Genomic DNA, 25,502 nt, shown 5'->3' with positions numbered 1-25,502 from the left:
TAAATATCCCCTTGTTGATATTACAACCCAATATGAAACAGATGTTCCTGTGATGTGTAACTGCTTGACAAATTGATTTTAAGGCACTCCACATTCGTATTTTTGTTAGTAGTGGAAGTTAAAAGGTTGTCTGCATAGACACCATGCATATCCATTATTGCTGATAATGCCAGCAAACTGCCTATGGACAATAACAAAGCACAGGTACAGTGAATCTAATGTCAATGTGAGGCATTGTGGGCATTCAGCAGCAATAAAATTGTAGTTTACCACAATCTGTAACCTCATGATCCAGCATGTCCCTCAGTCTATCAATACCATCAAGCTGGGAGATCAACCCCAAGTCAATGAAGAGTGCAGCAGAGCATGCCAGGAACAGCACCAGACATACCTAAAAGTTAGGCATTAACCTGGTAAAGCAACCACACAGACTGCTTGCGTGGCATACATATATTGGACAAAGCTAAGCCATCCCACAAACACCTGATCTACAGTCCTACCACATCCAGTCAGAATGGCTAAACAACGAACAAAAGGAGGAGACTCCACAAATATCCGCAACTCAGCACATCAGTACAAAAGACAAAGCTGAAGTGCTGAATGGCTGTTCCATCTTGGCTTCCTTCTCAGGTCCCCAGCATCACCTATGCCAGTCTTCAGCCAATTTGATTCAATTTACTTGATATCAGGAAAGAGCTGAAAGCACTGGATACTGTAAGTGCTCTGTGCTATAATGACATTCTAGCAATAGTTCTAAACAAAGTATAGGAGTTGGGAGGTCATGTTGTGGCTATACGGGACGTTGGTTAGGCCATTTTGGGAATACTGCGTTCAATTCTGGTCTCCTTGCTATAGGAGGATGTTGTGAAACTTGAAAGGGTTCAGTAAAGATTTACAAGGATGTTGCCAGAGTTGAAGGGTTTGAATTATAGGTAGAGGCTGAATGGGGTGGGACTGACTTTTCTGGAGGATCAGAGGCTGAGGGGTGACCTTACAGAAGTTTATAAAATGATGAAGTGCATGGATAGGGTGAATAGCCAAGGTCTTTTTCCCCAGGGTGGGGGAATCCAACACTAGACGGCATAGATTTAAGATGAGAGGAGAAATATTTAAAAGGGACCAAAGGGGCAACTTTTTCACGCAGAGAGTGGTGTGTGTATAGAATGAACTGCCTGAGGAGGTGGTGGAGGCTGGTACAATTACAACATTTAAAAGGCATATGGATGGATATCTGAATAGGGAAAGGTTTAGAGGGATATGGGCCAAATACTGGCAAATGGGACTAGATTTAATTAGGATATCTGATTGGCATGGACGTGTTGGACCGAAGGGTCTATTTCCGTGCTGTACAGCTCTATGACTCTATGACTTGTTGTATCCCAACCGAGCTGTGCTGGTACATCTACAACACTGAGGGAAAATGTGAAGTTTTCACTTTGGCAAGGCAAATAAAAAATGCACAGCATTATGTACACAGAGGAAAACTGCAGAATTCCAAGGTGCAGAGGAATCCAGGTATTCCAGTACGTAAGGTACAAAATGTTAGTGTGCTGGTAAGGCTAATGGACTGTTATATTTTATCTCAAGAGGAATTGAATAAAAATAAGGGTGTTATTCTGTACTTGCTCGGGGTACTGGTGTGACCACATCTCAAAATCTATGTGCAATTTTGGTCTCCTTATTTAAGGAAAAGTCGAAGTGTATTGGAAGCAGCTTAAATGAAACCTGAAATGACTGAGTTTTTTTTGAGGAACGTTTGGACAGGATGTGCTTGTTTTCACTGGAGTTTGGAAAAATGAGGGTGGATTTGATCGAAGTTTATAATATGGTCTGTTTCCATGCAATATGATTCTATGACTCTATGAATAATCTTTAAAAAGTGGCTTTGGGTGAGTTCAGCAGGTGGGCACTGTTTTAAAATTAAGGGTTGCTACTGTAGGACAGAGATGAGGAATGTTTTTTCCCTCAAGGAAGGTTCTGTGATTTTAGAACCCTCGGCATCAGAAGGCAGTGGAGGCAAAGTCATTGAATACTTTTAGAACAGAGGTGGATAAATTCTTTTAGCACACAAAATCAAGGTTTCAAAGATCTCAGGATGTTCCACTGTTCTTTGCAGCCAATAATTCTCATTTGAAGGGTGGTAATTGTTGTATTGTCAGAACCAGTGCAAAAGACATGGCTGAAGCTTTCGCCACAACCTTCAGCCGGATGTGCCAATTGGATGATTCGTCTTGGCCTCTTCCACAGGACCTAGCATTACAATGATGCCAGTGATCCCAGCAAGAAAGTCTTTAGTCAATTCGATTATCTTCACATGATATCAACAAATTGTTGGAGGTACTGGATACTGCAAAGACTATGGGCCCTGACAACATTCCAACAATAGTAATGAAGACTTGTGCTCTATAACTGGCTATGCCCTTCACCAAGTTGTTCCTGAACATCTACAACAGGGGGCATCTACCAGTCAATGTGGAAAATTATCCAAGTATGTTTTGTTCACAAAAGTGCAGGACAAATCCAATGCAGCCAATTACTGCCCTATTTTGATCATCCACAAAGTAATGGAAGGAGTCATCAAGCAGTACTTGCAAAGGAATAATCTGATCACTGACTCTTAGTTTGGGTTCTTTCAGGGATACTGAGCTCCTGATCTCATTACATCCTTTGTCCAAACATGGACCAAAGAGCTAAGCTCTGCAGGTGAGGTGAGAGGGACTGCATTTGGTATCAAGACAGCATTATTGATTAGAGATAACAAGGTGTAGAGCTGGATGAACACAGCAGGCCAAGCAGCATCAAAGGAGCAGGAAAGCTAACGTTTCGGCCCTAGACCCTTCTTCAGAAAAAGGGTCTAGGCCCAAAACATCAGCTTTCCTGCTCCTCTGATGCTGCTTGGTCTGCTGTGTTCATCCAGCTCTACACCTTGTTATCTCAGATTCTCCAGCATCTGCAGTTCCTACTATCTCTGAAGCATTATTGATTGATTGATTATTTCATCAATGAGCCCTAGCCTATCTGGAATCAATGGGAAGCATGAAGAAAACATTCTGCTGCTTGAAATCATAACTCACACAAAGGAAGATGGTTATGGTTTTCGGATGTTACATGTCTAGGCCAAAGACATCTCTGCACAACTTCCTTCTGGACCCTTATATCTTCAGTTCGTTCACCAATGAATTTCCCTCCAAAATAAGATCAGAACTGGGAATGTTTGCTGTTGATTGCAAGTGGTCAGCACCTCATGGCACCTCAACTACTAAATCAGCCTACATTCATAAGCAGCAAAACCAGAGGGTTTGGGCGGAAAATGGCAAGTAACATTCGTGTTAGATATATGCCAAGCAATGACCATCTTCAGCAAAAGACAAACTAACCATCAGCCCTTGGCATTCAGGGACTAGCACTATCAAATAATCACCAGCTATCAATTGCTGGGGATTGCCACTGACTGGCTCGCAGGCATCACACTATATTAGGACAGTCATTAGGTTATCATTGAACATTTAATCAGAGTCTTGAGCCATTAAACAATAAGCAGGAAGTTTTACTTTAGAATGTCCACATTCTGTAGGGTCTGTAGAATAGTCAACAAATGCTATAGAGCTTTGATCTTCAAAGTGATCCCACTTTACAGAATTTAGAAGCCATGGCAGAGATGCGTTGAAGTATAAAGAGACAGAAACGTCTGGGGGAATATCTGTGCAGCAAGGTCGGCTGGCATAAATACAGTACCTCCTTGGTCTTTCAGAAAGGAATGACCAATCATGCTTGGGATAATTTAGCTCATGGCAACATATATTTGCTCATTTTCTTTGGCACATAATTATAACATTAGATGTGTCAGTTAACAATACAATTTCCTGGCCAACCTGCTGAAATTGCAAAAATATATTAACCTTCAGTGTGCTCTGAACCCAAGCCTCCTAGTCTAGAGGGAGGAACATTACCACTGTGCCACAGTGTGTCTTAATTCAGGCATTTTATTCTCATAATGAAGCAGCAGTTTCCAGAAGCAGACCTTTATCTCCCTTATACAGAACATTGTTAGAATTAAATGCTACAGAACTAACAATTCCCCTTTTGCCACAAATTGTATGGTTGATCATCATGCAATCCTGTTCATTTAGAAAATACCATGCTGCTAGACAATATTATTTAGGCCAAAGTAAATAGTTCAATATATTTACGAAAGAAACAATAGCTAGATCCAAGCAAAATATATTAATGTGTATCATTGCAATGTTTGAGATATTCCACTACACAAAGGGTCTTTTTGGAAACATGCATCTGCAGTTATTTATTACAAAGACAGCTAAATAAGAAACCTACGTGTATGCTGATAGAAGAATTCCATATGTAGTTGATTTAAGATCTGAGATCCATTTCAAATAGAAGAAAAGATCCGTTTACTTTAGTTAAAATTTCCAGATAATCGTAGTTATTAAAAAACATAATAAGTATTAAAGAGATTCCACTAACTTCCTATGGACTGACAGACTGGAGAGTTTGAGTTACAACAAGAGGCTGGATAGGCTCAGACATTTTACTCTGGCGTGTCAGAGGCTGAGGGGTAATCTTATAGAGGTTTATAAAACCATGAGGGGCAAGGATAGGGTGAACAGCCAAGGTCTTTTTCCCAGGGTAGGGGAGTCCAAACTAAAGGGCATTGGATTAAGGTGAAAGGGGAATGATTTAAAAGAGACCTGAAGCGAAGCTTTTTCACACAGTGTCAGAGTCATAGCATGAAAACAGACCCTTTCGTCCTAACAGTCCATGCCATCCATGTCCCAAACTAAACTATTCCAACTTGCTTGCATTTGTCCCATATCTCTCCAAACCTTTCCCATTCATGTACTTATCCAAATGTCTTTTAAACGTTATGACTGAACTACATACACCACCTCCTCTGGCAGTTTATTCCACACACTAACCACTCTCTGTGAAAAGGTTGCACCTCCATGTTCTTTTCAAATCTTTCTCCTCTCACATTAAAAATATGCCCCCTTGTTCTGAACTCTCCCACTCTAGGGAAAAGACCCTTGCTTTTCACCTTATCCACGCCCCTCATGATTTTATAAACCTCGATAAGATCACCCCTCAACCTCCTATGCTCCAATGAAAGAAGTCCCAGCCTATACAACCTCTGTTTATAATTCAAACCGTCTATTCTCAGCAACATACTATTAAATCTTTTTTGATCCCTCTCCAATTTAATAATATCCTTCTGATAGCAGGGCAACCAAAACTATACACAGTACTCTCGACGAGGCCTCACAAACATCCCTTTCAACCTCAATATGACGTCCTAACTCCTATACTCAAAGATCCGAGTAATGAAGGCAAGCATGCAAAACACCTTCTTAATCACCCTGCATCCATTTGATGCAAATTTCAAAGAATTGCGTAGCTGAACCCCTAGATCTCTTTGTTCTACAACACCGCCCAGGGTCTTCCTATTAATTGTATGTCCTGTCCTTGTTTTACCAAAGTGCAATACCTCACATTTATCCAAATTAAACTTCAGAGGGTGGTGCATGTATGAAATGAACTGCCAGAGGAAGTGGTAGAGGTGAGTGTAATTACACCATTTAAAAAATTGGGTGCATAGGTAATTAATAATATGATTGGTCTGTAATTGCTAACGGTGGAACAAGATAAATATGTCTTGCCTTTGTTTAGGGAAGAGGCTCCTGGACCCCCAGAGGTTTCTTCCCACTAATGTAACATCAATAAATTTTTTGATGCTGGAAATGGACTCCAGGTGTTGAGTAATTACTTTAGTCATTCTGCCCCAACAAAGACAAATACAAAATACTTGTACAGAGTCTCTGTCATTTTCTTTTTGCACATTATTAATTCTCCAGTTTTATCCTCTAAGGAATATTTACTTTAGTTACTTTTGTTTTTTTAATACCGGTAGAAACTCTTACTGCCTGTTTTTATTAATTTCTCCTTTATTATTATTTTGGTTTCTAAATATTTTAAAATTTTCCAGTCTCTCATTGTATTATGAGATTACAGGCATTGTCACATATATGGATGACAATGAAAGTGGAAAATAAATTACAAAGCTGAGAGTAAATGAATTGTAATAATAGGGAAGTAAATGTGAGGTGAGAAACCAGAAAATTATAAAAGTTTAGTTGCCATAAAAGGATGACCAAACAATAATAAAGCTGGAAAAAATAATTCTGATGAAGAGGCACCATATTTAAACGCTAACTCTGCTTTCTTCCCACAGATGTTGCTTCCCATAGACCTATTGAATTTATCCAGCAACATTTGTTATTATTTAGAAAAATCAAAGTAGTAAGAAATATGAAAATATGGAAGAAGAGCATCTGTCGTGTTAAAAAAAGAAGAGACAGAGATAAATGGGTGATAATGATTGGGGTGAATGGTTTTGAATGTGAGGGGCAAATAGATTGCAATGATATGGATAAAACTAACATTGCAACGTTGGTGAGTCAGAATCGGAGTGTACTTTAGGACAGTCTGTTGCCCCATTTCTCTGGAGGTTGTAGAAGTGTTTCCCCGATCAACCTGTTTAGCGATGTTACTACGTAGCTCTAGAGTAGGTGGGTGTTGAACCCGGGTCCCCTGGTCCAGAGGTAGGGGCAATGCTACTGCAAGAGAAGAGCTCTTGTGCGGAGGGCATGGTTAAAAAAAATTAACCAAATTTTTCCAATGAATCTGTTCAGAGATGCTACTACACACCTCTGAAGCAGGTGGGACTTGACCCCATAACCTCCGGGTGCAGGGGTTGGGACCCTAACTGTGCCACGGATTGCACTGTATCCCTGAAAACAGCTGGACAACTTTGGTGCTGCTGCGCAGGCGCGGGGAGGAGGACCGGCGGGTGGGTCACGTGACCCACGGCCCGCTCCGATCACGTGACCGCAGCCGCTTTGTTACACTGAGACCGGGCCCGGGGCTCCATGATGCTGATGATGATGATGGATTACCGGCCTGGCTTTCCCGCAATCGCTTCAGACGACGACGGCGACGAGGAGGAGGAAGAGGAGGAGGAGGGCGGACAGCGACATAAACTCCTCCCCAACATGGCTTGTCCGAGTCAGGTACTGTCCATCAGCAGGGCTGACCATCTTGTCACTGACCCCAGGAGCTAGTTGCACATTAACGTCATTCACCCTGCAGCAAAAAAAAAGCCTCCCCCTGTCCTTCCCCAGTGTCTCGATCCTCCGTACGGCTGTAGGATTATCCCTGGTCAACCTCCACCGATGTTCCCTTTTCGAATGCGTTGTACTGTCTCTGGTGCCAGAGCAAGAGAACAGATCATACTGGGAACAGGACCCCAGTCAGAAGTTGTTGAAAACTGTGACAACGCATCAAAGAATCGCAAAACTTTACATAGAACTGTGTGTGTTTTTCGGGGGGGGGGGTGTGGGGGGAAGGATAAAGCTTAGAGTTACATAGTTTCAGGAGCTATGGAGGAAAGAACAGTGAAGATTAGAGCCTCAACCATTCTTTACTTCCATTCATTACTGTATGTAGAAGCTGGATGATAACACAAGTAGAATTTGTGGCCAGAGAAGTGATACAGTAGGATGAAACTCTGATTCATAGGTTGTCCCTGAATAGGGCTGGAACAAATATCCTTGTGGGATGCTTAATTGGAGTTAAGGGGAATGCTTAAACTAATATCCAGTGGATATTGATCTAGCAGGTATATGGAGAACCATACAGGATGGGTGGGAACTGAACTAGGAATAATAGAGGAGGAATTAGATTTTTTTTAATGTAGAACTGATAACATAGTATTAGAATGCAGATGTTAATGACTGCAGGTCTTGTTCATATTTCCTGAAATATTACCTGAGGTAATATTTTTTGATGTGGAGATATTTCCCCTGACTTTTTTGTTCTTGGAATGTAGGTATCACTGGCTGGGCTAGCATTTAATACCCATCCCTAATTTGCCTTGAAGTAATCACAATGTTAGGAACAGATATTGGATCAGACAACATAGAATCTGTGAGTAAAATTGAGATATACAAAGGGACAAAAACCATTTGTGAAGGTAGTATGTAGACGATCAAACTGTAGTGGTGATGTTGGGACTGATGATGTGGAGGTGCTGGTGTTGGACTGGGATGGACAAAGCCAGAAGTCACAGGACACCAGGTTATAGGCATGAGCTTTTGGAGTGCTGCACCTTTGTCGGGTGAAGTGATGAATGAGCACATCACCTGACAAAGGAGCAGCGCTCCGAAAGCTTTTGATTTCAAATAAACTAGTTAGACTATAACCTGGTGTTATGTGACTTCTGACAATGTTGGGAATGGCATCAAACCAGAATTCAGATGTATACGGTAATTATGAGTGGCTTTCGTCTACATATAGATTGGATGAATCAAATTAGTCGCAATACTGTAGAGGAGGAATTCCTAGACTGCATATGGGATGGTTTTCTGGACCAGTACATTGAGGAGCCAACTTGAGGACAGACTATCTTAGACTGGGTATTATGCCAATGAGAAAGGAATAATTGTCAGTGGAGTTGAGAAACTCCTTGGGGATGGGTGACTGTAACATGATAGAATTCCTCATCAAGATGGAGAGTGTGGTAGTTGATTCTGAGACTGGAGTCCTGAATCGTCATCAGGGAAAGTATGATGGTGTGAGGTGTCAGGCAGCTATGCTGGAATGGGAAATGTCACTGAAAGCAATGACAATGGATAGGCAATGGCAAACATTCAAAGATTAAATGTGTAAACTACAAAAATTGTCTATTCCACTCTGGCACAGAAATGCAAAGAGAACAGTGACCAAACCATCTAACATGCAGCTCTGAAAAATTTACTTACATTTTGACAACTGAGACAAATTCCAGCACAGCTGCTGAAGCAGTCCACAATATAGAAACATAGAAGATAGGAGCAGGAGGAGGCCATTTGGCCTTTTGAGCCTGCTCCGCCATTCTTCATGATCATGGCTGATCGTCCAACTCAATGGCCTAATCCTGCTTTCTCCCCATAAACTTCGATCCCATTCGCCCCAAGTGCTATATCAGTTGCCTCTTGAATACATTCAAAGTTTTGGCATCAACTACTTCCTGTGGTAATGAATTCTACTGCCTCACCACTCTTTGGGTGAAGAAATGTCTCCTCATCTCTGCCCTAAATGGTCTGTCCCGAATCCCCATACTGTGACCCCTGGTTCTGGACACACCCACCATCGGGAATATCCTCCCTGCATCTACCCTGTCCACTCCTGTTAGAATTTTATAAGTCTCTATGAGATTCCCCCTCTCATTCGTCTGAACTCAAGCAAAAACATTCCCAACCTAGTCAATCTCTCCTCATACATCAGACCCGCCATCCCCGGAATTAACCTGGTAAACCTTTGTGCACTCCCTCGAGAACAAGAGCACCCTTCCTCAGTAAAGGAGACCAAAACTGCATACAATATTCCAGGTGTGGTTTCACCAAGGCATGTGTAACTGCAACAACACATCCCTGCTCCTGTACTTGAAGCCTCTCACAATGAAGGTCAACATACCATTTGCCTTCTTTACCACCTGCTGCACCTGTATGCTTACCTTCAGTGACTGGTACACAAGGGTACCCAGGTCCCGCTGCACACCCCTCTCCCAATTTACAACCATTCGGGTAGTAATCTGCCGCCTTGTTTTTCTTTCTGTAGTGAATAACCTCACGTTTATCCAAATTATACTGCATCTGCCATTGATTTTCCCACTCACCCAACCTGTCGAGATCCTGCATCCTCGTCACAGTTCACCCTCCCACCCAACTCGGTATCATCTGCAAACTTGGAGATGTTACATTTTGTTCCCTTATCCAAATCATAAATAATATTGTGAATAGCTGGGGTAACACCGATCCCTGTGGCGCCCCACTAGTTACTGCCTGCCGGTTTGAAAAGGACCCATTAATTCCTACTCTTTGTTTCCTCTCTGCCAACCAGTTTCCTATTCATGTGAATGTACTTCCCTCAATCCCATGCGGTTCAATCTTGTGCATTAATCTCTTATTCTAACTAAAGTACCCCACAACATTCTTAAATGTCATTTCACCTTTTTTTTTAAACTTGATGGATTGTTTTGGAAAACACTGTTCAAGATCCAAATTCATATCTTTGTTAAAAATGAATTACCTGTTCCTTGGATCTTACCCTTTCTGTGTATCAAGTTTTGTTGACCATTAATTTTTGTGCTGTACTGTTCACAGGTTAATAAATGGGCATAATCATTACTTCTACCCATCTTCTGCAGTGAAGGCAAAAAAGAAGGCACATGACAAGCTAGCGTTTATTGAAAAGGGATAAAAATAAGAAAATTTTGCTATAATTGTAGCAGACTTTGTGCAACATCTCGACTGCTATGTGTAGTTTTGGTACCTGCATTTTAGGAAGGAAATACATACATTGGAGATGATACAGTGAGAGTTCATTAGATAGATTTACCCTACATTCATAGGAACCAGTGATGAGAAGCTGAGCAAATTGGGTCTATATTAACCGGAGTATAAAATAATAAGAGGTAAAATGTACAATGTTTCGAAGGGGCTTGATTGGGTAGATACTACTAGGTTGTTTCTGGAGATCAAAAATACTGAAGCACAATTCTCTGAGGCAAGTACGATTTGCGCCACACAAATGCCAGACTATGACCATCACTAATAAGAGACAATCCAAGCACCGCCCTTGACATTCAATGGTGTTACAATCAATGAATCTCCCGCTGTCAACATTCTGGAAATTCAACTGGACTCACCACGTAAACATAGTGGCTACAAGAGGTCAGAGGCTATTATGGCGAGTAACTCACCTCCTGACTCCTCAAAGCCTGTCCATCATCTGGAAGGCACAAATTAGGAGTGTGCTGGAATACTCCCCACTTGCCTGGATGAGTACAGCCCTGACAACCCTCAAGAAGCTTAACACCATCCAGGACAAAGCAGCCTCCTTGACTGGCACAACATCCACAAGTATCCAATCTCTCCACCACTGACACTCAGTAGCAACAGTGCACATTATCTGCAAGATGCACTGCAAAAATTCACCAAACATCTTAGACAGCACCTTCCAGACCCACGACCACTTCCATCTAGAAGGACCAGGGCAGCAAATATATGGGAACACCACCACCTTCAAGTTCCCCTCCAAGCCACTCGCCATCATGACTTGGAAATATATTGCCGCCCCTTCACTGTCACTGGGTCAAAATCCTGGAATTCCCTCCTTAACAGCATTGTGGGTCAACACACAGCAGGTGGACTGCAGCGGTTCAAGAAGACAGCTCACCACCACCTTCTCAAGGGCAGCTAGGGATGGGCAATAAACGCTGGCCAGCCAGCAACGCCCACATCCCACAAAATGAATAGATTTTTAAAAAAACTATGGTTTTGATTCTTAAAAAGCCCTCCAAAATTGGTTTAGTATGTCAACTGTATCCAGATCAGCGCTTCCTCCACATGCTCACTCTCACAGCAAATGTGATGGATTGGTCCTGGAATATTACAGTATGGATATTTCCCCACTTCTGTTTGGAATGTTGCTAAAATTCAAGCCAAAAAATGCTTTTCAAGAACATATCACCCCTTGAGCCTATTCTGTCACTTCAGATTGTGGCCACATGTTATCCTCAATTGTAATTTCTGCCCAATACCCATATCCTTTCATTTCCTTTGTGGCCAAAAATTTATTGACTGCAGCTCCAAATGCAATAAATGATTGTGTATCCACACTCACCTGAGATAGAGAATTCCATAGATTTTCAATTCTCCCAAGTGGCTGATATAGTCAGACTAAGATCTCTAATTTTAGAGTCATTTTTGTGACTTTACTGAGTATAATGTGCCAATAATTATGCCTCACTGTTCAACAAAATGTGTAAGTGTATAAAACTCCCAATCAGTTCACCAAAACCCAGTTCGCCTGCTATCCGGATCAAAACAAATTAACACCAGGTTGTGTCCATAATGGTAAAGATAACTATATGCTAATATTTAACCTCAACAGTGACAGTTTAAAAAAAAAATCTAGTTTATGCAACTTGAACTATACCCTTTTCAAAACCCAAACATACATACAGTTGCAGTTTAAGAAGGATGAATTGTTTAACACACATACCATGGCTGGAATGGAATGTAGAGAGGATAAACAAAATTCCGTAGATCAAAAGTACAGACCATGAGGTGGGAAGTCTCTTTTTATTCCTCGCTCAGTCCTCTTGATTTTTAAAAATGGTACTGTGCTGTTGTCTATACACTGATGGTCTTTAATTCGACAGTTAATTAGGTGAACTTGGATCTTTACTTTCGTAAATTCGTTCCTTTAGTCCTTCTCTTTTGCCCCCAGGTGAAGAGAGGGGGTTGTCATCTGCCTGCTGGCTCTGGATGATTTTTCACTCTTGTGCTGTTCTTGGCACTTGGAACTTTTTATTACAACAGTTCAACAAACAGAGTTGTTGCCAGGCAGAATTTCCTGAACTGGAAAGATTCTTGGTGCTGTTTGGTCTCAACCTCAATTTTTTGCTTTGCAAACGCAATATTGTACTGCAGAACTCAACAATATCCTGCACTTGATTTTCAAGTTGTAAACAACTTTCCAGGTATTTTAGTTGTAGTAGTCCAATTTCCATTTCGGTTTAAAGTTTCAGCATGTGCCCTGTCAAGCCCTCTTGGAATATTGGGTTTCAATGTAATCGCCTTTTATTATTCCTAACCTCAGAGAGAGTAGGCCTATTCTTAACATCAGAGAGAGTGGGCCTATATTTGTCATAGGATAATCCCCTCAATCCCCAGAATGAATGTAGTGAGCTTTCATTGCTTTAAGGGTAAACAAAAGCCTTTCTGCCCTTGTGTACAGAGACTAAAACTTGCAGTCAGCCTCACCAAAGCTCTGCCACATTTCAAGGCTTTCTTTGCCACAGTCCAATCCTTTGCCATAAAACCAACATGCATTTGCATTCCTCATTAGATGCTGTCGCTGTATATTAAATTTCTGGTTCATGTGCAAGGATGGCATTTGATTTTTCTTTTCTCTCTCTTTCTAAAAACGGCTCAAAGCTGGAAGTTCGTTGTAGTGCAGGCACTGCAGTTGTGTTCTGTTCACGAATCTCCCTGCTACTGCAGTTATGAGACACTACCTGCGATGCCATCTTTATCGAACTTTATTAATAGAAGTCTTTGTTTTTAATCAACTTACTTTTCATGTTTTTAACTAATGTGATCTAGTTTGAGTCCGGTTAAATTGAATATTTACTTGTAGCATGGCCTACTGCCAAGCCTTGTGCTCTGTCTTCCAAGTCCAGACTGCTTTTTTTTCTGGGACCCTGCACTTGGTACTGGTTTTTGAGTGGATCGGTGTAAGGTCTAATTCAGCATTGTATTTAATTTTGCTTGCAAAGGATTGTCAGTTTGACTGTGACAGTGCACTCTATGTCTCCCTAACTCAAAAATTAGAATGACATTTGCAGTGTATGTAATCTGAAACTTAAAGGAATGTGAGACTACTTTAAATATGCACCTTGCCCAACTTTTTATTTCTAGCTAAAAATGAAGTCCAGGCATGCAGTGCAGTGCATCAGTGATGTCAGCATGATATGCAGTATGTTGCGTGTAAACTGAATGTTTGATCAGATTTCTGGTTATGAAAATGATAGACATTGAAGTACTTTAGTCAGTTGACTGCTTCTTACTGCAACAGCCCAAACTGAACCAAAAGTGACAGAAAAGTTGAAAACCCTCTTAATAATTTGCAAAAAGCAGAGCATTGGATCAGATTTTTAAAAAAAAAAATTCAATGAAAGAGCTAATGATATGGGGTGTGGTGTTTGCTGTAATGACCTTTAGTTTTGCAGAGGTGCTTCTGTGGCATGCGTTGGTGTGCATGTTATGTTTTCTGTCGATGTAGGGGGTGAGGGAAGTACATTATCACTGACAAAAACAAAACACTCTTAAAGTTCTTCCTTTTTCCCAAAATATTATGAGTGATGGAACAATTGGATCTTTCATCCCTTTGATTTTTGTTCAGTAATAGTATTAAGGGATAAGGAGCAAAGTTGCAGATCAGCCTTGATCTAATGGAATGGCAGAACAGATTGGAGGGCTGACTGGCATACTTCTGTCCCTAGATTTCAAACTGTGGGGTCTTCTGACTGTACAGTGACTACAGAATTACAGTTGCCATGACTTAGCAGGTGCCTTGGTTTCACAAGGTTAGCGATAAAATTTTATGCACCACCCTCTTTTAGAGACACCAACAGAATGTGGAAAGAGCTGACATTTCATTGCAGCACTGATGGGGAAACCATAAAGTTTTTAAGAATGTTTTCCTTTTGGATAAGATAATAAAGGAGGCTCTGTCTGCCACTCCTGTGAGCATGAAAGACTCCATAGTATTGTTTGAAAAAGAACAGGATGTTAAGGAGAAACTTCTTTAGCCAGAGTGTGGTGAACCTATGGAATTCACTGCCACAGAATGCTATGGAGGCCAGGTCATTGAGTATATTTAAGATGGAGATAGATAGGTTCCTGATTGTCAAAGGGATCAAGGATTACAGGGAGAAAGCAGGTTAATGGGATTGAGAAACTTATCAGCCATGATTGAATGGCAGAGCAGACTCGATGGGCTGAATGGCCTAATTTCTGCTCCTGTGTTTTATGGTCTTATGTCTTATCAGTTTCTTGGTGTCCTTTGACTAATACCAGTGAAGTAATTATATTGTTATTGCTGTTTGTGGGGATCTTCAGTGTAAAGTGTTTCCTTCTTTGCAGTAACTACATTTCAGAAGTATTTAATTAACTGTATAACATTTTGGGACATCCTGAAGTTGTTTTTGATACAAGGTATGGCGGATTAAGATTGTCCACATTCCATGCTGCAAAATTTTTATATGGTCCTGTGTTGTTCAGTTTAAATAATTTGCAGTCTTTTGATGCTTGTTAATCTGCTGCGTATGTATTCCTAGGTTTGCATGAGTGGAGTAGATAGTGTTTGTCACACGCAGCAGGAATTGGTGAAGAAGACAATGGAATGTGGCTGGAGGCTTGCTGAAGCTCAGCAGAGACTTTGTGATTTGGAGCTGCACAATTCTGAGTCTTTGGAACAAGAACGGGCCAAAGCGCAGGTTGAATTCTGGGAGTTGAAGCAAAAAGAAGATGAATGGAGGCAAAAGGAGGAAGAGCTGACCTGGAATGAGAGGCTAAGTTCATGGAACATTGATACAGACAGTAGGGAAGGTTTTAATAAGGTACAGTATATATTTCCAACTCTTAATCGGAGTAAAGGGAGCATGAGAGCAATGTGATTATGTTGCTAAAAATCTAGAGAATTTTAATTCAAAACCACCATTGCAGCTTGAGAACTTGCATGTGGTATCTTTATTTCTTTTTTCTAATAAACTATGAAGCTGTAAAACACAAGTTTAAGTAGACTGATTCTGCAATTCAAGGTAGACTTTCTGTCAGTGGTGTTGTTAATTAAAACTCCTGAACAGTAAATAGCATTTGATTTTCTAAAATCAAATTAGTTTTGTGATTTGAGACCTAAGATGCAAACAGACAGCAGAGCAAACCACAATGGGAATCATTCTGCCAACTGTTAGTAGGTATAACAAGGTGTAGAGCTGGATGAGAAAAATCATTTTTCTGAAGAAGGGTCTAGGCCCGAAACGTCAGCTTTCCTGCTCCTCTGATGCTGCTTGGCCTGCTGTGTTCATCCCACTCTACACCTTGTTATCTCGGATTCTCCAGCATCTGCAGTTCCTACTATCTCTGTTAGTAGATATACTTTTGTACCTAAAAGCTTGGCTGACAATTTAGACTGCTTCTGAGAGAGGGCTACATAGTTGAAGATATTGACTTTTAAATGGGTTATGAATTGTGGGACCACAGAATGGTAATTCCTAATCATGGACTCATTCCTATGCCTGTCACTAAGACCCTCTTCTTTCATTCTTTGGGAATGACAGTGGGAGGTTAAAAACTATGCCTAGAAGAATTTCTAGTTCCTCATTACTCTTAATGGTTCTTAATTCCTTCTGCTTTGTCCCATTATCTGCAATGTCTTTGTCTCATAGCGTCATAGAGCTGTACAGCATAGAATCAGACCCTTCGGTCCAACTCGTCCATGCCGACCAGATATCCTAAATTCATCTAGTCCCGTTTGCCAGCATTAGGCCCATAGCCCTCCAAACCCTTTCTATTCGTGTACCCATCCAGATGCCTTTTAAATGTTATAATTGTACCAGGCTTCACCACTTCGCCTGGCAGCTCATTCCATACACGCACCACCCTCTGTGTGGAAAAAGTTGCCCTTAGTTCCCTTTTAAATCTTTCCCCTCTCACCTTAAACTTATGTCCTCTAGTTTTGGACTCCCCTACCTTGGGGAAAAGACCTTGGCTGTTCACCCTATCCATGTCCCTCATGCTTTTATAAACCTCTATAAGGTCATCCCTCAGCCTCCGACACTCCAGGAAAAATAGCCCCAGCCTAGTCAACCTTTTCCCTATGGCCCAAACCCTCCGACCATGGCAACATCCTTGTAAATCTTTTCTGAACCCTTTCAGATTTCACATCTTTCCAATGGCAGGGAGACTAGAATTGAGCACAGTAATCCAAAAGTGACCTAACCAATGTACTTACAGCCACAACATGACCTTCCAGCTCCTATACTGAATGCATTGAGCAATAAAGGCAAGTATAGCAAACGCAGCCTTCACTATCCTGTCCACCTGCAACTCCACTTTCAAGGAACTATGAACCTGCACTCCAAAGTCTCTTCTAGAGGTTTAGTTTTTTCTTTCTTAGTTTGATTTGCTTTTTACAGAGTGTGATCAACAAAAAGTGTAAAGAAGCAGAGGAAGATGGAAAAAATGTAACTTTTGTACAGAGATATCACCAGCAGATCAGGCACTTTGGTAAGTAAACAGCTCTTTAGCTGTTGAAGTGCACAGTGAGTACTCTCAATGTACATTTGTAAAATAACCAATTCTTACCAAAGCGAACTAGGAATTGCACGGTGTACCTTCCCAAAAAGACACTGGCAACACGTGCACACCACATGTTGCGCAATCTCTGTTATGAAGGTGAATTTTTAATGTAAAAGAAACAAGTAATTCAGTGAATAGCTATACTGATATCAATGATTTGCCAGATGAGCTCATGGAAATACTGATTTCTTTGCAAATTTGAAAAGATATCTAAGTCAATTCATCTGTCAATGAAAATACTAATTAACTGTTCTGAACTGTGCAGTGAGAATTTGAATCTCCCTTCCATCCTTGAATATTAAATAGGTAATAAATTAGTGAAATTATGTATTTTGCTTTTAGACATTTTAAAAATAGTTGCACTTCGTTCTGGAATAGTAAGGTTTGTATTTGCTGTATTCCCTGTTCACTGCCATGTCAATTTTAAATTGCTAAAATCCACACAAGGCCTTTCCTTTTCCCTTTTCTGTAACCACCTCCAGCCCTACAACTCTCCAATAAGTCTGTGGTTCCCAAGCTCTGATGTCTTCTGCATGTTTGACTTGCTTTCCTCCACCTTAGTGATCAGCCTTCAGGCATTCATGCCTTGAGCTCCTTCACAAACCACCATCTCATCTCTCCTCTCCACTTCTGCTTTACTTTAAGACTTTCCGTTAAACCTACCTCTTTGACCAAACGTTTGATTTGCTTGCCAGCTGAAAGGTTGCATCTTATTCATTGTTATCAGAGATTTCTCTCTCCTACTGCCTAACCTTCCACAACACACAATCATTTAAGTGCACTTATGCCTATTGTGTAAAACTAGCTTAACTGTGAATTGTTAATGATCTTAACGACAACTTCAGCGCATAGAATTATGAATCAAGTTACTAAACATGATCCAGAGACCTCGCCTAAGAACCCAGAGCATTTTGACCATGTACATTCTGTTTATAAACAATAAATTAACAATTTAAAACATTGATATCGTTAAAACAGTAAGCAGGGAATTAAATGACTGTCCTTCCTTTTCATGGTACTGCCTCCTAAAGTGAGCTAGAAAGCCACTGATTTTGTTGGACAATGTTGGCTGTGCCCGTACTATAATGGGGAATGAATGTGTTACTGATGATCTTAATGATGATCTTAATGCTAGTCTGATGGAAGCAGAGGGAGACAGGGGATCACAACATGAAGAGAAATACTACTGGAGAGCTGTATTTAGAACAATGTTTATCAGTGTAAATAAAGCACTTACTGTATAACTCAGTGTAATTCTCCATCATGTTCAGTAAAAAGCAGGCTAAAGATGAAAGGGACTTAAAACAGTAGTAGACTAGCCAGACAAGGCTGCCTCTAAGAATGGAATACATATACCCAAAACTGATAGAATCCATGAAGAAACAAACATGCAGCCTTTAGCCTATGAAAGAAGCCATCCAAATATAAACTGTAGCAGTCCATAACATGGTTACAACAGAGTACTCTCAAAGCAGTACAATTTTCTCGGGAATATTCAGCATTTAGGAAATGAAACAATTATGTTTAAACTGGCACACTGCATTATTTAGATTAATTCAATTGGCTATGAAATCTGTTTAACTACGCTTCCATTTCCCAACTACTGTGTAATAATGGAATGGGCAGGATTTCTTACTGCAAAATAAACATTTAGTTTATGTTGTGTCATAGTTTTTGAAGTTTGAGAAACTGTTCAGTGAAGTTTCCCACTTCCTCTGTCATTGCAGGCATGTTGAAACGATGGGTCGATAGTCAGAGATATTTATCGGATTATCCTCACCTCATTTGTCAAGATACTGCTAATTACCTAATAAACTGGTGTTTTAATTTGAAGAAGGAAGAGGTAAGCCAAAACCAAAAAATAATTTTAGCAAGAGATAGTAAGAACTGCCGATGCTGGAGAATCTGAGATAACAAGGTGTAGAGCTGGATGAACACAGCAGGCCAAGCAGCATCAGAGGAGCAGGAAAGCTGACGTTTCGGGTCGAGACCTTTCTTCAGAATTTTAGCAATGTAGGTTTAATCCACACTAATTGTTAGTATCCCTGGGCTTTGCTTATTTTTCTACTGTGTAAGTTGGTGATTGATATTCAGCTGAACAGTCTTGAAACAATGAAACAAAATAAATTTTGCAAACATTATAGAAATAAAATGAAAACAGAAAATGTTGGAAGTATTCAGGAAAGCCCAAAGTACTTCTTGGGGTAGAAATGTTTAATTATTTTTCATTGAATAGTCCAGGCACCCTCTTTATAAGACCATAAGAAATAGGAACAGGAGTAGGCCATTCAGCCCCTCAAGCCTGCTCCACCATTCAATAGATCATGGCTGATCCAATATTCCTTGTGTCTGTTTTCCTGCATTTTCCTCATAACCCTTGATTCCATTACTGATCAAGAATCTATCTACCTCAGCCTTAAATATACACAAGGACTCTGCTCCCACAGCTCTCTGTAGCAAGGAGTTCCAAAAACACTCAACCCTCTGAGAGAAAAATTCCTCTTCATCTCATTCTTAAATTGGCACCTCTTAATTCTGAGCCTATGTTCTCTGGTTTTAGACTCCCCCATAGGGGAAAACATCCTCTCAGCATTTACCCTGTCAAGCCCCTTAATAATCCTATATGTTTCAATGAGATCATCTCTCATTCTTCTAAACCCCAGTGACTAGAATCCTAACCTGTTTAGCTTTAGCTCATAAGACAATCCCTCCACAGTAGGGATCATTCTAATGAACCTGTTGAGTGACACCCTGTCATAGAAGTAACATTTGAAAATTGCTCCATTATTTTGTTGAGGTGTAAGAAGGCAACTTAAGTGCGCTCAACTGCATTATAATCCAGTAACTGTTTGTTGTAGTACAACTGAAATCAATTCCAAACGTGCCCAATTCTCCAGTAGTATTCAACGCTAGGTTTTAAAAATGTTTTGAAGTAATTTAAATTGTACAGCTATATTGAGCTTTTTATGAATGGTGAGCATTTGATATCCATTCTGCAAGGCTGATTATTGATCATATGGTTGAGTATGGGTGAAGTGTTATAATACATTTTGATCTATGACAACCAACCTGTCTTAAACTTAATATTAAATATAAGTTCAGGCAGACAGTACATCTGGTGTAAGTGTTATGGGAGCACCGATTTAAGGTTCTGCTTGACCTAGCTTGATTTTCTTTCAGTAACATTACAATATAAGTATCTTTATAGAGTCTCTTGTGAAATAATGATTCAAGCTTCACCTTTAAATGTTTTTGTTTCCAGTTCTCCCTGCTTCCTCTGAAGATTTCATAGAGTTTGATGTGACTAATTGAATATCATTGTGTTTTAATTTGCAAAATTGGGGTATTACATTTTATTTAATTATTAAAGGAAAAGGGCTAATTGTCAAATGAATGCTTTTGTCCCACAAAAACATAGTTGAGAACACCATCAGTGCTATCTTTGAGAGGTTGTGCAAGGTTATTTGATCTCGTAATGGATCAGAAAAGGAAATGCCACATTTTCTGTCATCACTAGCATTTCCTAACTATTGTGAAAAAGGGATTCGTAAAAAGGAGAAAAACTTTGTAATCTGTACAGTAAAATACAGTGAGATAGAGCTAAGGATTAGATTGATGAATTGGAATCTGATTAAAACCCAACAATTCAGGGTTAAAAAGAAGCTATGTTACAAGTTATTGTAAGTACTGGGTTTACTTGGATATATTTCACCAGAGTAACAGAACAAGGCCTTTGTTGATTAAGAATGTTGACCTAGTCAGAGCCCCAGAAGAGGAGAGGAATACAAATGGGACTTTGAGACTAATGAGGATTGTGTACAGAGACCAAACTCATGGCCAATACTGGGCACCACTGGAAGTATGTTTTCCTGGCAGCAAAAGGGTATGTGACATTGAGGTCTGAATGCAAGAAACACTTTATGTAAATGGAATGAAAAATGACAAATAATGCAGTGGTGCTTTTATCCTTGCACAGTGAAGTGCAGCATGTTTAACCCAAGCCTATGCTGCAGTGGTTTCATTCATCTGATGGCATTTATCATTTTGACTGGAAAGGAATGGACGGGTTTAACGTACAGCTTACCCTATGCCCTCCTCCAAAAAGAGAACTTGTTCACTGGAGCTCTCCTGTGACCTACTTCCTTGTTGTATTTACAGAAACAAGCACTGATGGAACAAGTGGCACACCAGGCTGTTGTGATGCAGTTCATTATAGAACTGGGCAGAAGTCTTCAGGAAGATCCTCGTGGCTGCTTCAGACAGTTTTTTGAGAAAGCAAAAGTAAGAATCTAAAAAAGAAGGGGGTGAGGGAAGAGCACAAGCTTCCATTTTAGAGCTCCCTCTCCACAAGTAGCGGTGATTCTCACCAAAATATCCATTCTGTGCCCTGTATATTAAAACTGGTGTATTAAGTTTCCATTAGTCTAAGTGTTACCTAACTGCTTTCTTCAATATGTAGTCCAGCTTTGCATCCTCCAAGCCTGTGGATGTGTGAAGAATCTACTTACTGAAAATTTTTCCATCCTTTCTTGCACTGTATCCTTTTATTGCTGGCGCTGACCAATAGAGAATTTCAGTGAGTTATGTGGGTAGCTCTGTCAAGGTTATATAGTGTTAATTCCTTTTGAATATAGAATCATAGAGGTCTACTGTGTAGAAAAGGGCACTTCAGGCCATCGAGCCTGCAAGTCAAAAACAACCACCTAACTATTCTAATCCCATTTTCCATCCATCACCTTGTACGCATTGGCATTGCAAGTTCATATCTAAATAAGACTTCAATGTTATGAGGGTTTCTGCATCTACCACTTTTACAGGCAGTCAGTTCCAGATTCCCACCACCCTCTTTTCTTTTTATTCCCCTCATGCCTTCAAAATGTAGTGATATAAATTGCAAGTACTTTGTGAGGAATGGACTTCATGAGCCAAATGGCCTTTCTTGGGTTTAAAGCTGTTGTGGCTTTTAGGCACCTATCATGCCTGTGTTGTTTCTTCGCGAACACAAATTAAATTTACTGCTACTATTAAGTCGTCTTGTATTTACTTGTGGCTTATCGATGCCTGCCTCAAGCTACTCTGTGTGGCAATTGTAGTTGTGATTGACTAGGACAGTAGTGAGCTTGTTCTCAAAATACTTAATCTGGTTCAGCTAAAGGTAAACTTGACATTACTTTTTCCGTTTCTCACTAACCCCCCTCCCCCTCCCCCTCCACGAAGATAGCTGAAGAAGGTTATATGGAAGCATTTAACACTGAACTAGCAGAGTTTATCCAACGGGTTCGTGAATTTGCAGAAACCAAGACTGCGGAAACAGTAGCAATACATAATGTGGCTCAGCACTTGAATCACCTGGATGTTCGTGGTATGCCTCCAATGGAAGTGTTTGAATCTTTACCACTGGTAAGCACCAGGCATGCTTTTTTCTAAAAATAAACTGTATACATTTTCCTGCATCCATTTGGATGCTGATTTGCACTGCAGCTCATGCTGGTAACGAAATTTAATATTAATGAACTATGTGTGATTTTTGCTTTTGTGAGTGAACAAATATATAATTGCTCAATTCAACAAACCAAATGTTCAGGGTTGCTGCATTCAAAATAAGTATTGTGGGCCATGTTGTTAAACTTGACAGGATCCAGAAAAGATTTACAAGGATGTCCAGGATTGGAGGGTTTGATCCACAGGTTGAATAGGCTGGGCCTTTTTTTCCTGGAGCATCGGAGGCTAAGGAGTGACATTATAGAGGTTCATAAAATCATGAGGGGCGTGGATAAGGTGAATAGATGAGGTCTTTTTTTTTCCACTGTAGGGGAGTCCAAAACTAGGATTGAGGTGAAAGGGGAAAGATTTCAGATTGAGGTGAAAGGGGAAAGATTTCAAAGGGAACCGAGGGGTGACTTCTTAACGCTGAGGATGGTGCAAGTATGGAATTTGCTCAGAGAGATGGTGGAGGCGGATACAATAGGCATCTGAATGGGTACTTAAAAAGGAAGGGTTTAGAGGGATATGGGCCAAGTGCTGGCAAATGGGACTAGATCAGTTTAGGATATCTGGTCGGCATGGAGGAGTTGGACCAAAAGGTCTGTTTCCATGCTGTACAGCTTCATAGCTCTATGTGGGCCTTTTTATTCAAACTTTGTTATCCAGCTTTCTCATTTATTTTATTTTCTTGCCTCCTCCTGCATTGTAAGGAACACACACACCTTCCCTTTGTACTTTCCTCATTGCCTCTAGTTTATCCTGTCTTGGTTAATAACTCAATTTTTTTTTGTGTACCATTCGGCTTCATTCATTATCTTCCTCCTCTTTTGCTGCCTGTAAAGCATTTCTTCCTGGGCAAGAATGAGTGGACATTAAACCATTTAATTTGATTATCCCTGTTATTTCCACATTCACTTTACATTTCCTGCACATTGCCAGAAAACTGTTACTTCAACGTTCACACTTTCTTCAAGCCTATCTTTCACACTATACTTTGTGCAGCTTTAATTCCTTGACAGGGAAATTGAACAGATCTAGGAAAAAACATTGTGCTTCCAATCAGTAACCCCACTGTCCCAAACTGTTGATGGTTGGGATTGCGTTGATCATCACTTTTTACAATTGTTTATTTCTGCCTTTTAGGAACTCAAGCAGTGTTTTCAGTTGCAAGATGTTCATGTCCTTCAGAACATGCTGAGCAACATGGACCCACAGGTATGTTTTAAGAATGTCCATTCTTTCAGCTTGATCAGAATTTATAAAATGTTATCTCTTATTTATGATTTAGCCTCCTGTCTGCTGCTGTTCATCTTAAAGGCTGTACTATTTCACACAAAGGTGAGGTTGAGTTGGCCCAGCTTGTAGCCTTTTTTTTTTTTTGTAAGAGAATTAGAAATTTGGATTCAGAATCTTTTGAATTCAAAGTAGTCTCATGTTTTGGCATCATCTCATTGGAGTAACTGGACTTTGGTGAATATCATTGGTGTCTGATCTCACCATGTATTGTCATAGATAGTCATAGAGTCAGACAGCATGGAAAAAGATCCTTCAGTCCAACTCATCCATTTGTTGATGGGGTACTAAATAGAAATTAGATGCTGCTCCTTCATTCTGTATCCTTGATTCCCAACTCCATTTCCGTAAGGGAGCGGAAATCAGAGGAGAGTTACGTTGTGTAATTTATGATGCAATTTGTGGAGCATTTACTGAAGAGGAGTAAAGATTTTCATTTATGCAGAGTCTTTCACACGGTAATGAGACAGCTTTGAAATGCAGTCACTGTTCAGAGGCAAATATAGCTGCCAGTATTTACATTATAAGATCTAACAAATGGTGCCTTTTTTTGGTTCTGGAAAGGTTGATTGAGGGATAAACAATGGCCAATAAACTGGATGTCTCCCCTGCTCAAGAGAAAATCCTATAGGATTTTTGACACCACATTGAACAGGCAAGAAAGAATTTTGGTTGAAGTTCATTCAATAAAACCTTGGACAGGCATACAACCATCGGTGTTTGCCAGCAGCCTAGTTTGCTTCTCACCTCTAACTTCAAAATCAATATTCATGTGGGACCTAAACTTTGATGTTGAAGAGCGTAAAATTCCTGTATTTTTTAAAAAATTTCATTCCACACAGTGATCACTTTGTCTTGATTTTCTATCACATCTTCTAGTTCTTTACCTTTATTGTAATGCCAACAACGTACGTTTATTGACAATGAGTTTAATTGCATTCCTGTCTACCATAGGTTGCTGAGCACTACTTGCAGCGCTGTATAGATGCAGGCTTAAGGATCTATAATACTAAAGAAGCCAAAGAAGAAAGAAATGAAGAACCTAAAATGGACATATCTTAACTGTTTGGCAATAACACTATTAGTTGATTGCATAAAAAATTTCACAACAGTGGAAGAAAAGCCTGTTTTTGTATGTAACCGTTGACTTGCCTGTGTGGATGCTGCACTTTATTTGTAAGGTTTGTTTAGAACAAAAAAATTGTATGATTTTGATGCATTCTAATGCTGGCTGTTCTGAAAAAGGATTTGCTAATCAACTTTTTTGTCTTTTCTCCATTACACACATTTCAAGATATCTTCTGGTTTAGTTTTGCAAAGAGTCACTCAAGATTGCACAGTGTATCTTGCTAGTGTGCATATTTTGTCCTTCTTTATTACTGTGGTGATTAGATGCATACAGGTATCTGCCAAGTTCCTGAAAACAGTGGCAGGCCAGTCAGAAAGATTTACTTAATTGCAAATCAAGTTTTTCACAAATAAAATGCAGAAAAGTGGGACGTGGGCTGGTGCCTTTAACTTTCACCACGCAGACAATTATTCCTCTCTTAATAACAACAAAGTTGAGCATGAAGCAGATTTTCCCCACTCAGACTGACATTGCCAGTATTGATAGAAAACACATCCCACGGTACCCTATCTGAAAAACAACTGGAAGTTGACAAACTGTGTAGACTGAAACACAGACTTTTCTTTATTTAAATCAAATCAATATTGCTAGGAAATGGGAGAAATGATTTCTCT

At 40.1% G+C, this 25,502-nt stretch overlaps 1 protein-coding gene across 1 annotated transcript; it reads left to right on the top strand.

Annotated features, from left to right (window-relative positions):
• The first annotated feature begins 6,850 nt into the window (after positions 1-6,850).
• On the top strand, positions 6,851-25,255 carry cdc37l1 (cell division cycle 37-like 1). The gene is made up of 8 exons (XM_020520035.2): positions 6,851-7,082; positions 14,960-15,241; positions 16,820-16,910; positions 18,710-18,825; positions 21,141-21,263; positions 22,200-22,382; positions 23,610-23,681; positions 24,714-25,255. Exons 1-8 carry the CDS (start codon positions 6,942-6,944, stop codon positions 24,819-24,821), a joined length of 1,116 nt encoding a protein of 371 aa, XP_020375624.1. The 5' UTR covers positions 6,851-6,941; the 3' UTR covers positions 24,822-25,255.
• The last annotated feature ends 247 nt before the right edge of the window (positions 25,256-25,502 follow it).

This window comes from Rhincodon typus, chromosome 3 (assembly GCF_021869965.1).
Source record: "Rhincodon typus isolate 14 chromosome 3, sRhiTyp1.1, whole genome shotgun sequence".
Lineage (NCBI taxonomy): Eukaryota > Metazoa > Chordata > Chondrichthyes > Orectolobiformes > Rhincodontidae > Rhincodon > Rhincodon typus.
This window is presented reverse-complemented; position numbering and strand designations above follow the sequence as displayed.

Excerpts from the sequence above, each read along its gene's own strand:
- cdc37l1 (XM_020520035.2), top strand. The coding sequence starts at position 6,942 with ATGATGCTGATGATGATGATGGATTACCGGCCTGGCTTTCCCGCAATC. Across the intron at positions 18,826-21,140 it reads TTAATTTGAAGAAGGAAGAG|AAACAAGCACTGATGGAACA; the intron begins GTAAGCCAAAAC and ends TTGTATTTACAG. Across the intron at positions 21,264-22,199 it reads AGTTTTTTGAGAAAGCAAAA|ATAGCTGAAGAAGGTTATAT; the intron begins GTAAGAATCTAA and ends CCCTCCACGAAG.